General features: G+C 39.2%; 1 protein-coding gene across 1 annotated transcript in view; it reads left to right on the top strand.

The window, feature by feature from the left end:
* Nucleotides 1–14,442, top strand: part of LOC127022606 (cohesin subunit SA-2-like) — a 65,889-nt gene that overhangs the window by 13,775 nt on the left and 37,672 nt on the right. The window contains exons 7-12 of the mRNA XM_050906254.1: nucleotides 2,139–2,343; nucleotides 3,439–3,590; nucleotides 4,280–4,353; nucleotides 4,796–4,919; nucleotides 9,870–9,968; nucleotides 12,037–12,116. Of these exons, the coding sequence (XP_050762211.1) occupies nucleotides 2,139–2,343; nucleotides 3,439–3,590; nucleotides 4,280–4,353; nucleotides 4,796–4,919; nucleotides 9,870–9,968; nucleotides 12,037–12,116 (734 nt within the window). The remainder of the gene's footprint in view (nucleotides 1–2,138; nucleotides 2,344–3,438; nucleotides 3,591–4,279; nucleotides 4,354–4,795; nucleotides 4,920–9,869; nucleotides 9,969–12,036; nucleotides 12,117–14,442) is intronic.

Here is a 14,442-nt window from a genome sequence, read left to right on the forward strand (position 1 = left end):
AACTGTGCATTAGTGAATGGAGATAATCATGCACTTCTGAGATCTGCTTCATCTGGTCTGTTTTAGACCTCTGGTTTGGATGAACACACTCACGCTTTTGAAGTGCCTGTTTCTCGCTATTAATGTCAAAGGGACATCAGCATTTTGAACAGGCTGGTGTATGTCAAGTTGCAGTGGTGTTCAAGAGTGTTCTCCATCCCTTCCAGCAAGCTCTACACACACACGTGCACACATACATGCATACGTGCACGCACACGTATTCACACAGAGGTTTTGGCAGACAGATTTGTTCAAAGGCTTGTTTCATCAAAACATTCTCTTGCAAACATAAATGTTTGATTGGAAGAATAGTTTGAGAACAGAAACAGCTTTTCTGTTATGCCTCTTCCCATACAACACTTGCAGCACTGTGGGGAGTTCATCTTAACTCCTTGTTGGCACTTCACTTTGACTTTCCTCTCTTCCCATAGACTCTGTATGAAAGAAAGAAACATTTCCAGGATGAGTCAGAGCAGGAGCCTCAGTTGAGTGATTTGAATAGTTCTCTGGAAGAACCTGTGTTAAGTGCCTAATCTGACTTGGTTTCTGGAAGCAGAGTTGCTTCTCTGTCCTGGTTATGGAGGGAATCTAAGGGAATCCCAGGTTAGGTGCCTAAATTTAGGTGGTGTGCCCATTGTGCTGTCTATGTATTTACAGTATGCATGTTACCGTTAAACAGTATCCCAATATGATAAACATGGACAGTAGAAATGCTCTTAAAAAGTGAGATGTCTTCCTGTATTTGTGCTGCTTTTCAGATTGAGGAGTAAGCTACAGTGATAAAGTAGGTACTTCCTGAAGTTGTAGGTTGTCTTTCTACTGTCTGTGTCATGATCAAGGAGCATTAAATGGGGCCTGCTGGGGACTTCCCTTTTTGTCTTGGCACTTGCTACTACTGTTAGGCTCCAAACTGACTCTTACAACCTGATCAGGAGCGCATTCCAAATTCCCAATGTGCCTTGGGTTGCGAGCATCCCTGAGATCAGTCTGTATTTGCATTTATTTTTCAAGAAAGTAGTGGGTCCTGTGCTTTGGAAACAAAGTTACAAGAAGAGCATGCAGTGCACTTTCTAAGTACAGGAGGTTATTCTGGGTGCGAAGCTGCGTGTTAGAATATGTCTGAGAAGGTGTATGACCAACTAGTGAAAGACCAGCTGAGTAATGGCCTGCCTTCAGGATGAAGTTTTCCTTAGTGAGTGAAGTTTTGGAGTTCCCTGGCTCCATTCACACCTGGAAACTATCAAGATGCAAATTCATATTCAGAGCCATTCCTGGGATCTGTGAGGTGCAAAGGAAATAAATGTTCACACTGCGTGAGGTTGCCATCTACAAAGTCTTCCTAGTGTGCTCTTCACATGAGGCGCACCATTTTGTGTGAGAAGTCATCTGAACTGCCATCTGTCTGCTTTCCTCCTGGCAATATCAACTGTACTCTGAACACTTGTGGTTTTATTGTAACTTGCTTTTTGCATAATGTGAAAGGTATTGCCTACTTACTGTTTCTGTGGAGTTTTTCAGGGACCTAGGTGCTGGTGATATAGGTGAATGACTCAGTGTGTGTCATTAAGCTGTAGCCTGATAAATTCCTTAAGCTGGCAGTGCTGCTGAGGAAAGCAGTCCCATCCTGCTCACACCACAGTTGTTTGTTTTCACTTTTCAATCACTTCAGTTTCCTCCTGGATTTTACCACACACTTGCAGTAACAGGAAGGATGGGGAAGTGGGGAAGCACTACTACCTGTGAGGAGTAGAAGAGGCTAGGAGTGCTCATGGTTTATGCCAGTGAAAGTTATTTATGATGCTGTGGCTTCACATGCCCTCTCCCACCTGTCCGTTCACAGCTACCTCACATACATTGCTTTCAAATGTGAGCTATCATGACAGTGTATCTCTAATAAAGCTAGTTTGTCTCTGTGCTTGCTTGTAGCCTAGTTGCATGTCCCTACTTTGGAGTAATAACCATGAAAAAAGTTATGGGGGTGCTGAGGTGAAGCTGACTGTCAGCAAAACTCTCTCTGATATTCAGTGGGAGAGATGGAAATGGTGTGCACAAACAAAACTAATTAGTGTGTTTTCTCTTGGCTTTTCTTTCTTGTGCAGGACAATGAAGACTACCCGCTGATCAGAACAGGACCCTATTGGAAGAAGTTCAAGGCCAATTTCTGTGAATTTATTGCAGTGCTTGTCCAACAGTGCCAGTGCAGCATCCTGTATGATAGCTACTTGATGGACACTATCATCTCACTGCTTACAGGCTTAGCAGACTCCATGGTCAGAGCATTTAGACACACAAGCACTTTGGCAGGTGAAATAACTCACAGAGTTGCTGTAGATCTTGAGTTTTGTTGACTTGTGTACAAACAAAACTACTCAAAATTGAAAAGCTCTTTTTACTGGAGCAGTTGTTCTCTTATGCATTGACAGTGCCTTCCTCCTAATGTATGTTACTGTAATATAAATTATTTGTTCCCATGTGTATCTGAATGGAATTTGGATGCTTTAGCTATGATAGATCTAGACCAATTTTTTCTTTATAAAGAAGTTTTCTTTAATGCCTGACATGACTAACTTTAGAATTATGCCGTGTTCTGATTTTTTTTTTTTTTTTTTTTTTTTTGTAACTGATTTTTCACAGTCAGTTTTCTATTTTGTTATTTTCCTCCCTCCACTGGTTAATGTAATGAGGTTGCATTAAATGCTTCACCTAAAAAAGCTTCCTTTGGAGAGCTGCTATTCTTGTGGTACCTGTGCTGAAAAGAACATTGCTTGTTACACATTTCTGTTTCATGCAGCATGATGATACTAAAGCTACTACTTTTTTTTTCCCCCTAAAGCCAGTAAATACCCTCTTTGCCATGCAAAGAGCGCTTGAAGTGTAATTTGTTCTAAAGTACACTGTTTGCTTTGAAGGCTCAAAAAACCCACTTGAAATCTATGCAAACAATCTAGTGATCCTTAGAGGAACGTGAATTTTTTTCGATTCAAGTAAAATATTAAGATTCCCAGCCTTTTATGGGCCAGCTTCACTGTTGGGGTTTGTTGTTTTGGGGTTTTTTTTTGTTACTGAAAATCACCTGTTCCACAACTCTAGATTCTTTTGCAGAAAAATCAGAATTACATAAACTAAGAGAGTTGCACAGTAAATTACTACTCTGACTAGAACTCTGGCCAAAAGTTGTAAATCACCAGTAGTATCACTACATTTTCCTTTTTTGATCATTGTCTGCCTTTAAAATAAACACTGTATTTTAAAACAAATTACTATAATCTAGTAGTGTTCGTATTTTGGATAATAAACTGGATTTGGCTAACCATATCCTTTTTGTGGTAAAGTGGTGAATATATTTATGCTACATATCTCTAAGCTAAGCTAAATATGTTGGTTTTTTTTCCTTTTTAGCAATGAAACTTCTGACAGCAGTTGTAAGCGTACATCTGAACCTTGATATCAACAAGCACAATGCTCAAAGATTATATGAGGTGGAGAAGAAGAGGATAAGTGGCAAGAGGACCAATTACAGACTTGACCAGCTGGAGAGAAAAAGGAAAGAGGTTAGGCAGGTGTCTTGTATGGGATATGCGTGAAGATGTAAAAAGAGGGATTGCTGACAGCTTGCTTTTGGGTCACTGCAGTTCTTTGAGGTTTATATGTTTATCTAATGCATGATGCAGAGCAGTTGTGACTGGCTAGATCAAGTGGTACAAAAATGACTAAGGTAATAACTGCCCTATGTGCTGTTAACTTGTGATGTCTGTCCTACTAATTGTTTCTCTAAATTGGCGTCATTAGCCCTTGATCTCTAAATATGGATTTACGCACACATGTACTTGCATCAGTAGCTCTGGTGTTGTGGGAGTGCAATTTTGCGTATGTTTATACAAATTACAAGCCTTTCTTCTGTCTCTGTTTAAGTGCATAAAAAGAGAATTTGGACCTATATGTGAAGATTGCTCAATAGTTATGCTGTATCTTTCTGTGTATTGATAGATCAAGCCTCACTATATCAAACCAGTACCTTGTTATCCAGGCTAGCAATTGGTATCTGATAAACCTTTCATCAGGATGTAGCTACAAAAAGGCCAATTGCTAGTGTAGATACAGACCACTCATTTTATGTTGGTACCATGTGTAAATGCTAGCATTTTCCACCACAGTAGTATTGTAAATGCACTGATGCAAATTTTTCATGTGTAGTGAATTGTGGGACCAGTATTAACATTCAGTTCTCTCTGTATTTCAGTATGAGCATAAGCTTCTAGAGGTACAGAACATGATGAATGCTATTTTCAAAGGGACGTTTCTAAACCGTTACCGGTAAGAATAAAAATAAAGCTGCGATGTGTATCTGCACTCCCAAGAAACTCTTGCTCAGATTGTCCAGATACCAGAGTCAAGTTAAACATCCTAGAGGCACTGATGGTGTCAAAGAAAGTGTAGCAGTTAAATTATTTTAAAGAATTTGGGCTTACGAAAGGACCTCTCTTAAGTGTGTTTCTTAAGTTCTTCCTGATGGCTATAGAGCAGTGCATTTGTGATTATTAAAATTACGAAATAATTATTGCATGAAACATTTGTAGCTAAAAGTGGCCTAATTGTCGGTTGAAGACTAACTTAGAACATTAATATGAAGATACTTGTAGTATTTTGGATTATACATGCTTCTGCAATTCCAGAAAATAAAAATATTGCAAATAATATAATTAATATATATTAGGCATTTTTAATGTATTAATATTACAATTTTATAATTTCGCAGTGATGTGATCCCCGAGATCCGAGCAACTTGCATTGAAGAAATTGGCAACTGGATTAAAACATACCCAGATGCTTTTTTAAATGATAGCTACTTAAAATACATTGGGTGGATGCTGTATGATAAGGTAAAGTTTTAATTTTTCTTACTGGGGGCAGTAGATGGGAATTTTTTTAAAGAATCCTAACGTTTAAATTCTTGAGAGTAGATATTTAAGACTGTGGTGGTACAAAAAAGAATTTAGTTTCTTCCCCATTTCAGGTTTTATTTTTAAAGCCATTGTAGCACTAAATAACAGAGAACATTTCTTCCAGTTCTGTAGCAGTGTGTGTCCCTGTGTGTGCAGTTATTTTTATATGTTACTGAATTGGGAGCTATTACTGAATTGTAAAATGGCCTATGTCCTTTAAGCGCATGCAGTGTTAAACATTGACTAAAATTCTGCTTTTAGGTTTGATGGCTGGATTTAAAATTTTGTTTTATTTTTTAAAAATGAACAAATAAATATTGCCTATAGTAAAATAGTCTTTAATATTGCATTTCTCATTTGGAATTAAATGGATATAGAAAATATTTACAGAAAGTCCAGTCATTTCCCAAAGGGTTTTCTCCTTTTCCTTATAGTAATTTTTTTTTTTTTCTTTTTGAGTAGAGGCACATTTAAAAAAACACCCCTCGCCCCCCCAAAGAAAAAAAAACCAACCAAAAGAAAACAGTAACTCAAAAATATGCTTTTTCTCATGCTTCTAAAACGCATGACAGATTTTTAGGGGGATAGGAGTATTTATCGTGAATGGCTAATTACTGAAACTGGCACACTGTACTTCTGCAGGCTGCCTTTTAAAGTGTATATATAGCTTCTGTGTAAGTTCTGAAACATCCTCAGTTTTGTGTCAGCTTTAGGTAATGTTTGTGTTCTGGGAATAAAATTGTAGTTTACCACAAAGCCAGGAGGGGGAGCACAAAGCCTCTTACTTCCCTGCGTTGTCCCATTACGGTATTCAGATTTTTAGAACAACAAATCTATCAAGAACTGTCGTCTTTTCCTGCATAAATTTTAACAGATCAGAATATCTTTTTAGTATATGTTCAGTTGGGAGAATTCTCAAAAGAAAGAGTCATTTTTGAAGATGATATGTCTTCATTCCCAGTGCTGTACAGTGAAAATTAACAGCTGGTGTCTCTGATTAACGCACATAGCTCATCCAATGTCATTTATTGGGAACTTGAAATGGTTGTTTTTCTAAAGCTTATTACCTGAAAGCAATGCACGTGCAAGCAGAGTAAGATAAAGTGAGAAGTCTTCCATATTCCACATTTGGCCGAGACCTGGTAGTGTGCCATTACTGGTGGTTGCAGTCCCGGCAGTGCTTTGTGATTTGCAGCCACTGTTAAATTGCCCAATTCCAAAATGAGAGCAGGGCATTTTTGGCAGCAACAGGGGCAGCGGTGCTTTTATATACATCTGAATGTTATTTCCCACTACTCCTCCTTAATAAGCATTTCCATCCCATCTTGTTGGGGGTGGGTGGCAAGAAACTGATACCTCCCAGAGCCAATTTTCTTTTAGAATATAACGTAGAGAAGTTTGCCAAATAATTTAGGCCCCAGAATGGAACAACCACAAAAGTAACCTAACGGTGGGGGAAACCTGGCCAGGATCATCTACAGTGCTGTAAACAGAAATTAAGTTCAGTCATTTGGGAGGCTTTAAAGCAGAGAGGGGAGGGGGAAGTAAGCATAAAATTAACATTTTGTCTTCAAAGTCTTTTATTTGAATATAATCATTCTTTTTTTCCCTATGAAATACCATTTTGCCATTATACCCTGATATGAAACATTATATTTTTATGTGAAAGGTTATTTCCTAGGTGCAAGAAGATGCTTCAAATTCAGTGGTGATATGCTCAAAACTGCATATGAGGATCTCTCTTTGGCCCAGTAAGAGTTGTGGAACAGTGCTATGAAGATACATTTTTGAGTAGTTTGTGTTCATCTGCTAGAAATAATTTAACTTTTCGTTTTTGAACACTAAGCAACAGTTGATACTAAATCTGACAGCTGTGTGCAGTTGAACAATGTTATGTGTAAGCCCAGTCACCTATCAGTGCATTTGTGAAACCTAGGCCCCTAACTCATGCTCAAAGGCACTAGTGTTCTTCCAAGGGAGTATATAGCTACTAAATCAGCATCCAGATCCAATCAAACCAGTGCTGACCTGAGCAGCAGGTGTTGAAGGGAAGTGCTGTGTAAAAAGTTCAGAGTTAAAGACCAGAAAAGTCAAGACAATGAAGACTAAGGATGGGGAAAGTGGAAGGCAGAACTAGTAGACAGGAAGGCAGAGACAATGGAGATGCACGCTTGGGACCTCCTACCGTGTTGGGCTAGCTTTGTCTGGAACTTCAGGGCAAGTTGTTGAGGTTTTCTCATTAGACTATGAAAAACACCCAAAGAAATCCTGTGGAAACAGGAACTTGCTGTTGAAATGAACTTCTGTGTCCTGACCATGTGATGCTCCTGGCAAATTTCAGGAAATTGAATGGGTTTTTAGTTTTGCCACCCATTCAACATAGCTATAGAAACTGATCCCATGGTTATGGCTAGCTCTGAAGTACTTCTTTCTTCAAATGGCCATGTTAACATAGTGGTTTTCTGCTCCACAGGTCATCTTGGTGCATATGTACTGATTTTTTTTTTTTGCGGGGGAGGGCAGTTTTTTTAAATTCTTTTACCTCAACAGGACAGGTAAGCTGGATTGTCTCTGCTATTCAGGAATAATCCAGAAGTAGACCTAGTTTTCCCAATTTATTATCTGGGGAGTGTTCAGGAGAAAAAAAATGACCCGATGACCCCATCAAATCATCCAGGTCCCAGCCTGTATTTGTGAGGCTTGTTGAATGGCCCCATCTCTGTGATAGTGGTGAGGCTGAAATCTCATAACTGAATGTGTCTAAGCAGTGCTGGAGCCCATGCAGAGCTCTTTGAGGTCACTAGAGCTGCCCACTGTCTTACTGATGTTTTCTGCCAGTCCGTTTGCAGGTCAGGGTCGAACTATACTATGATACAGCTGAGGGACAGTGTGTGTTCAGAGTATCCTGAAAATGTGCTTACATAATTCCCCTTCACTCTGTCACAGCTTCAAAACACCAAACAGACAGGTATTTAGTCAAGATTAGAATGGTAGTTCTGGCGAGGGGAGTAGATGGCTGGGTGTTTGTACTTGCCTACATTACTGTTAAAAGGAGCTGAAGGTAAGTAGTGAGATAGTTTTAGAAGGATGTGAAGTAATTCTGAATGATCAAGAAGCTATGAGGAGTGATGAATCTAGAAAAGGACAGGTGGTTGAGAAGGAGAAAATGCAGCTGAAAACATAGGAAAACAGCAGAACTAGTCATAGTAGTAGTTATTTGATCATTTCACTTAAAAGAAACATATACATATAGGGTTATGACTGAGAGCTTTCGGGTGGGAACAGGATACCTTAGAAGGCAGGTGGTGTAGTTTAATGTATTAAACTTTATATCTGCAGACCTACGCTTGAATGCCACATGACTGACAAATGCAAATGACATTACTAGCTGTGTGCCAAGGGCTATATGACCATCCAACAAACCATCACAAACTTTTTTCCTTTTTTTTTTTCCTTTTCCTCAAGCACAAATGCAGTCCCTATTCTCAAGCAAAGCCTTGTGATAAAATACTGAGGGCAGCTGAAGCCGGGATTGCGGTACATTGGCTGAGCTGAGTTTGTGCCAGTGTGCAGTGACGGGTACCAAGTTGGGACTGTTTGTGAGTGAGTTCTGTGCTGTGGAGCCCTTGTGGCTGTAGGAAGCAGCAGGTGTGGGCAACAGTCTCTTTCTCAGACAAGACCTTTAATTTTAAAGTACAATATAGAATATGTACTGCTGGTGTGTCATGGGCAGATTAGAGAGCAGTACTCATTGTTACCTGTTGATCTTTCATTTTATATTTCTAGCAAAAAGCTATCTTATGCAAAACTGTTGGTCAAAGCCTGCTACTGGGTATCATCCTTTGCTTTCCATCTAAGCAGGTGAACAGGAACTTGTAGTAATGGATAGCCTATGTGTAGGTGGTCTCCTTTCTTGAGTTTCCTTGATTATTCTTACTGCTATTGTTAGCAAGAGGAATTAAGGAAGAAATGTGAAGAGACTGATTCAAAGCCTGCAGTTCATTTAAGCGTCTCTGCTGATATCCTTAGCATTATAAGTTTACAGATCACAGTGATTTTTCTATGTTAGATCCTCAAAATGACTTTCCTAATGCCATTTAAAGCTTTGTCATTTGAAAGGTGTAGCAATATGCATGAGATAATTTAAAAGCTGGATAAGGAAAAGGCTTCTTTTTGAGGCATCTATGAAGCAGCAGTACTAATAGTATGAAATAACACCTTGCAGGGATAAATGTTTTGCCTAAATCAACTAATTAGGCCAAATTCAAAGCAACCTTTTTCTTCTTAGAATGCTTAAAATACAGCATTCTAGTGTAAAACAGAAATAGGGAGAGGGCAGAACATTTAACTCTGTAAGAACCCACAATGATAAGCCAGTGCATTTCTAAGGTGTACCTCTTCCTCTGGGAATCTTCCAGAATTTCTTGGAGTCCTTGTCCATGTTTAACGATTGTCTGAGTCAAATGCTGAAAGGAAGCAAAGTCTGATGTATGGAAGAGTACTGGTTGTATTAAGTAGGTCATCCATACTCTTGTCTTTGTATCTTTAACAGGTGAATACCACAATTTCTGTATCTTTTGCATTCTGTTGCTTTTATTAACTCTAAGGTCTGTGAGAGTTTCTTTGACTTTTAGGAAGCCTAACACAAACTTTGATGTCACCTTTAAGTTTGGCTCACTCCAGGCTTCCTGTGTGTGTGTGTGACGCGCATGTATGCACACAAACAAAATGGTACTGATATCACTAATAAAGAAGATGAGGCAGTATTTGGGTAGTCTGCTGTAGCCACCCACAAAGAACTTTTATTTGCATAATATGAATGCCAGTAGTGAATAACATCAAAGATACATGTTTTTTACTGTTAGCCGATTTCTCTTTGTCTTGTAGCAAGCTGAAGTGCGGTTGAAGTGTCTTCTGGGACTACAGGGAATTTATAGCAGAAAAGAACTTGTTTCCAGGATGGATCTCTTTACTAGTAGATTCAAGGTAAATAGATTACTGTTTGCTATTTTTTAAGTCTGGGTTGGGTGTATACACAGGGTCTCATGTTTTGATCAGAGCTGATCTCCCCACTCTCTTGACTGACAGGAGCTTAGAGTACTGCAGAAACAGCCTGCTTGACTGAGTGGATGAAGGAATTTTGCAGAGATATTTCCCTCTGTTTCTATGGAATTTTCTGTTTCACTTTAGTTCATGCACAAAATGGTGTTAGCATGCACTGTGGTCATTATCTCCACCATTCATCCAGAATGGCCTAGATTTTTTACAGGATCTTTTGGCAGATGACAAAGAATTTCATACTCTAAAGGTCCCTTTTTTTGCTGCTCCTGATAACGGGTTAACCTTGTAGATACTGGATTGGCTGACCATGTATCCCACTGATGTGGGAATGGCTCTCTGTTGATCCACCATGTCAGTATGAATCTTGAAGAAGGATCCCTTATCTCCTTTCTGAACAAGTCAGGTGATATGCTATAATTTTGAGAGCTTGTTCTGTGACTGCACTGACCCCGTACACTGCCTTTATCATATTCCAACATCCTGACTTGTTTAAGAAATAAGCCCTTTACTTTTTTTAATCCTGCCCTTGGTAATGATTTCGTCAGCTACTCTTATCCCAACGGGGCTGTGCCTTTTCAGTGTTTGAATAAGAAAGCTCAAGATGCTGTGATTGATATCTCAGTCCCTCTGAATCAGTACATAACCAATGCCTGCATGTGGTGGTAATTCATGTTCTTTTTGCAAAAGGTGCAGGGTTTACCTGTATGTCAAAGCAGTTGCTAATACTAAAAAATACCTATAGCACATCCTCAAAGACAAGAAACAGATTAATATTGGTATCTTAAGAATAAATTATTCAGACTGAAACTTGGCTATCTAAGATTAACCCCTGTTTTTAAACAGTTAGGTGGTAGTCCCTTATCTTTCTGTCTAAAAGAAGGTTGCTGTAAGCTGCGTAACTAACTGCAGGATTGATATTCAAAGATGGATGAAATAGCTCCAGTCTGTTTGTACTGCGATCTCCCTCTGTGTGGAGGATAATATATAAATGGATTATTGCAAACTCCATCCCCCAATCAAAAAAACCCAACCCAAACACAACAACTCCTTCCCTTCTAAACAAAAGAAACCCAAACAGCTACACACAAAATACGGACTGATCTGGAGTCTTTCAAAGTTTAAATCATTTTTTCTCAGTGATGGGAAATATAATCATATAACCATCAATCCATTTCCCGCAAATGGGAGTTTTGCATGCTCCCTCCGTTACCCTTGAGTGTTCAAACTCAGGATTCATGGACTCCCACACCTTGCAGCTGGGTTGTGAGAAAAAGGAAGGTGCAAAGTAAAATGAACTTAGAGATTTAGAAATGATATGTTAAGTGAGAAAGTTGTTAGTCCCAAAACAAGCAACTGCAAAGGTTTAATACACCTTAAAGATGTAGGCCACACTGAGGAGTGCGAGTTCTTGAGTACATAGGACAGGAAAATTTCCACTGTTTTCTGAGGTGTTTGCGTGTGTACCAAGTTGCAATAGTGTGAATTCTGGAGGTCAGGAATATTGCTGCTATTCCATGAAGTACCTTTATGACTCAAGTCCTAATTGTCTTTCCAGCAAGGCACTGGCTTCTGTAACGTGTAGGTACATGCACTTTGTTGTTGATGGGAGAAACTGATTATATAATGCTTGTAATTTGAGGCTTACCTTCATTTAACATACTGAAGTGCCAGTAGTAACATCTTAGAAACAAGTTGTCAGTCACTTTTAATTTGTAGACTGTAGTTGATTTCTTGTGAACGCATACATTACATCTATAAAAAATATCATATTACTGCATGATTAATTCAGTTAAAAAATTAACATGCTGTTAATTTTCAGGGGCTGGGGAACTACTTGGTAGTAATCAAGTTGCCTTATGTCTCTTAGGAAATAGCTGCTGAAATAAAAATAAATCTCTGCTCTACTAGTGTAGATGATCTAGCTGTAGCAAAAATATATGTTTATTGAGAACAAACATGTTACATCTTTTTATTGTCATTTTACATCCATTAGGATCGAATTGTGTCCATGCCTCTGGACAAGGACCATGAAGTAGCAGTTCAAGCCATGAAACTCTTGATGCTTATGTCACAGTAAATAATTTCTTTTTCAATTTACTGTATTGTTTTAATGGCAACAAGATCCAGATACAATCCTGATGAATCTTGCTGTAATCAGTTACATGCTGGGAAACAGTTGCTCCTGGCAGGATATGAGTTACAGTTAAAGCTACTCAAGACATGGCATTTTCTTTCTGTGGGAAATACCAATGTTAAGAAAACCCTTGTGCTGAGATTCAGTATGAAAACTACATTTTTATATCTTTATAGTTCCCTCTGAAAGGAAATTCCACATTTTCATTTTGGCTTTTCTGAAATAGAGCATCTGCCTGTCTCGGGGGAAGTCCCCACCGAAGATGGGGTCCCCACCCCATCTTCTGTCCCAGGGTTGCCAGGCCTTGACCAGGAGCTCAGGGAACTCTGCCATCTTCCCTGTCTCCCCACCTGATGCAGGAAGCCTTCAGCTTTGAGGCTGTTGCTAGAATTTGGACTTTCAGATTCTTGGCGCCATGGCAGAGAACCTGGGAGCTATCGAGCCCACAGCAGACTGACTGACAGGAATTGAGCAAGTGTATGATATCTTGGTTTTGCTGAAGTGGAAAACTAACAGAAGAGTTGTTTTCTTGGGAAATTACCCAACAGACATAGGATAATGGCAAGCTGGAAGTGTGGGGAAAAACTAGACTAATGTTACAGAAGTATATGAATCCTATTCTGATACATCGTTGAGCGGCATGTTTATTTTAGAAATGGCTTTATTTGCAAAATATATGAAGAATAAATTCTCTGTCCCTCTTTTTCAATGCAAAATGAGAATAAAAAGCCCACTGCATTTCATTGTTAATACAGCTGAGATGTTAGGACTCAGTAAGTGTCTCTTCTGTCTCAGAGTATAAGTTGAATTCTGGTGATGCAGATGCTTACTTCCATGTACAGCATGGCGCATTGTCCAATAGCCTTGTGGGATTTGCTTTTCCATTTAAGCCAGAAGTATTGGTCATTGCTAGATGAGGATGTAGACCTTAATGGACCAAATAATATAGTGTTGTAGGTATTTACATTAAATTTCAAGTACATTTGTATATTGAAGTGCTGCTTTATAGTCTCGTCTCCTATCTCACTTCACACTCCATTGATTTGAGTGGCATTTCTCTAGGCCTATTTCAACATACACATCAGAACAGCATATGATGCTGTGAACATAGTGTGCTTTTCTGAAGGGAGTACCATTGTTTGGGCCTCACTAGTAGTAGCTAGGGTTATATTGTTTCTGTGTTTACAACGTCCATTTCTACATCCCTTGGTTCTCCATGGTGGGCAGCTATTGGAACAAAGCACAATGCTGTGTCTATGTGTATAATGTGTCTCTGTGCTAGGAGGAGCAGCACACCATTGTTGAAGTACAAAGATGCTATACACCAGTTATGGCTGCCCTTGTTCTGTGTCAGAACTAACAAGTGCTATATTGGCACTGCAGCTGTTTATCATCTCTGGCTTTATTATAAGGGATCATGTTCTCATTAATGCAAGCTGCAGCTATAAAAGTTTGATCAATGTTTCTTTTTCCCTGAAGCAATTTTTTCCTAACTTTTCTTAAATATGATTTGCAGTGTGAATAAATGCCTTCTAAAGTTTTCTGAATGACATTTTTCCATCATAAAATGTAGTTTTCATAAGTGAAATGAATACATTTTGAAATTGTTTTTAATTAGGCTGTGTGCAGGCCTAGCAAATACATGCTTCTCTTTCTTTTTGCTCATCTGTTGCATAGCCATCCTCCTTTCTGCCCCCCTTCCCGCCCCGCCCCCCCCCCCCCCCCCCCCCCCCAGTTGCTCTGAGCCCTGGCTTAATTAATGGAGTGATGAAAGTGGGAATTGGGGACTCAATAAGCAAATTCAATGACAGCTCTTCTCTTTGATAAGACTAGTACTGACCAGTCTATAAAACCTGTGTGAAGAGAATGCAGACGATCTAGACAGTCACATGTACAGACTTCTTAATAACAGCCTGCATCAAGATGCTTTTCTAGCAGGGGAAAAGCTTATGCCTCAGTACCTACAATAGTGTCAGAAAGTACTCACTGCTGGCACTGCAGAAGCAAAGAAGTTTCAGGGCTATTGTGTCTCAAATAGGTGCATCTCATAGCTCAAAACCAGTATCTGGATATTGAGCGGTAATGCTGCTTGATACATGCAGTAAAGCATGAAATGGGGTTGGGGACAGCAACTCCCCTGCCTTTAAAGACTAATAAATGACAGCTTGTATAAATGCCGCTTCTACTTGTATGCACTGATGTAATCAAATTTTTTGCTGCTTTTGTCATGCTGTATTGGCTTCTCAGTGGATGGGTCATTTTTTT

The sequence above is a fragment of the Gymnogyps californianus genome, chromosome 1 (assembly GCF_018139145.2).
Source record: "Gymnogyps californianus isolate 813 chromosome 1, ASM1813914v2, whole genome shotgun sequence".
In the NCBI taxonomy this organism is placed as follows: Eukaryota; Metazoa; Chordata; class Aves; order Accipitriformes; family Cathartidae; genus Gymnogyps; species Gymnogyps californianus.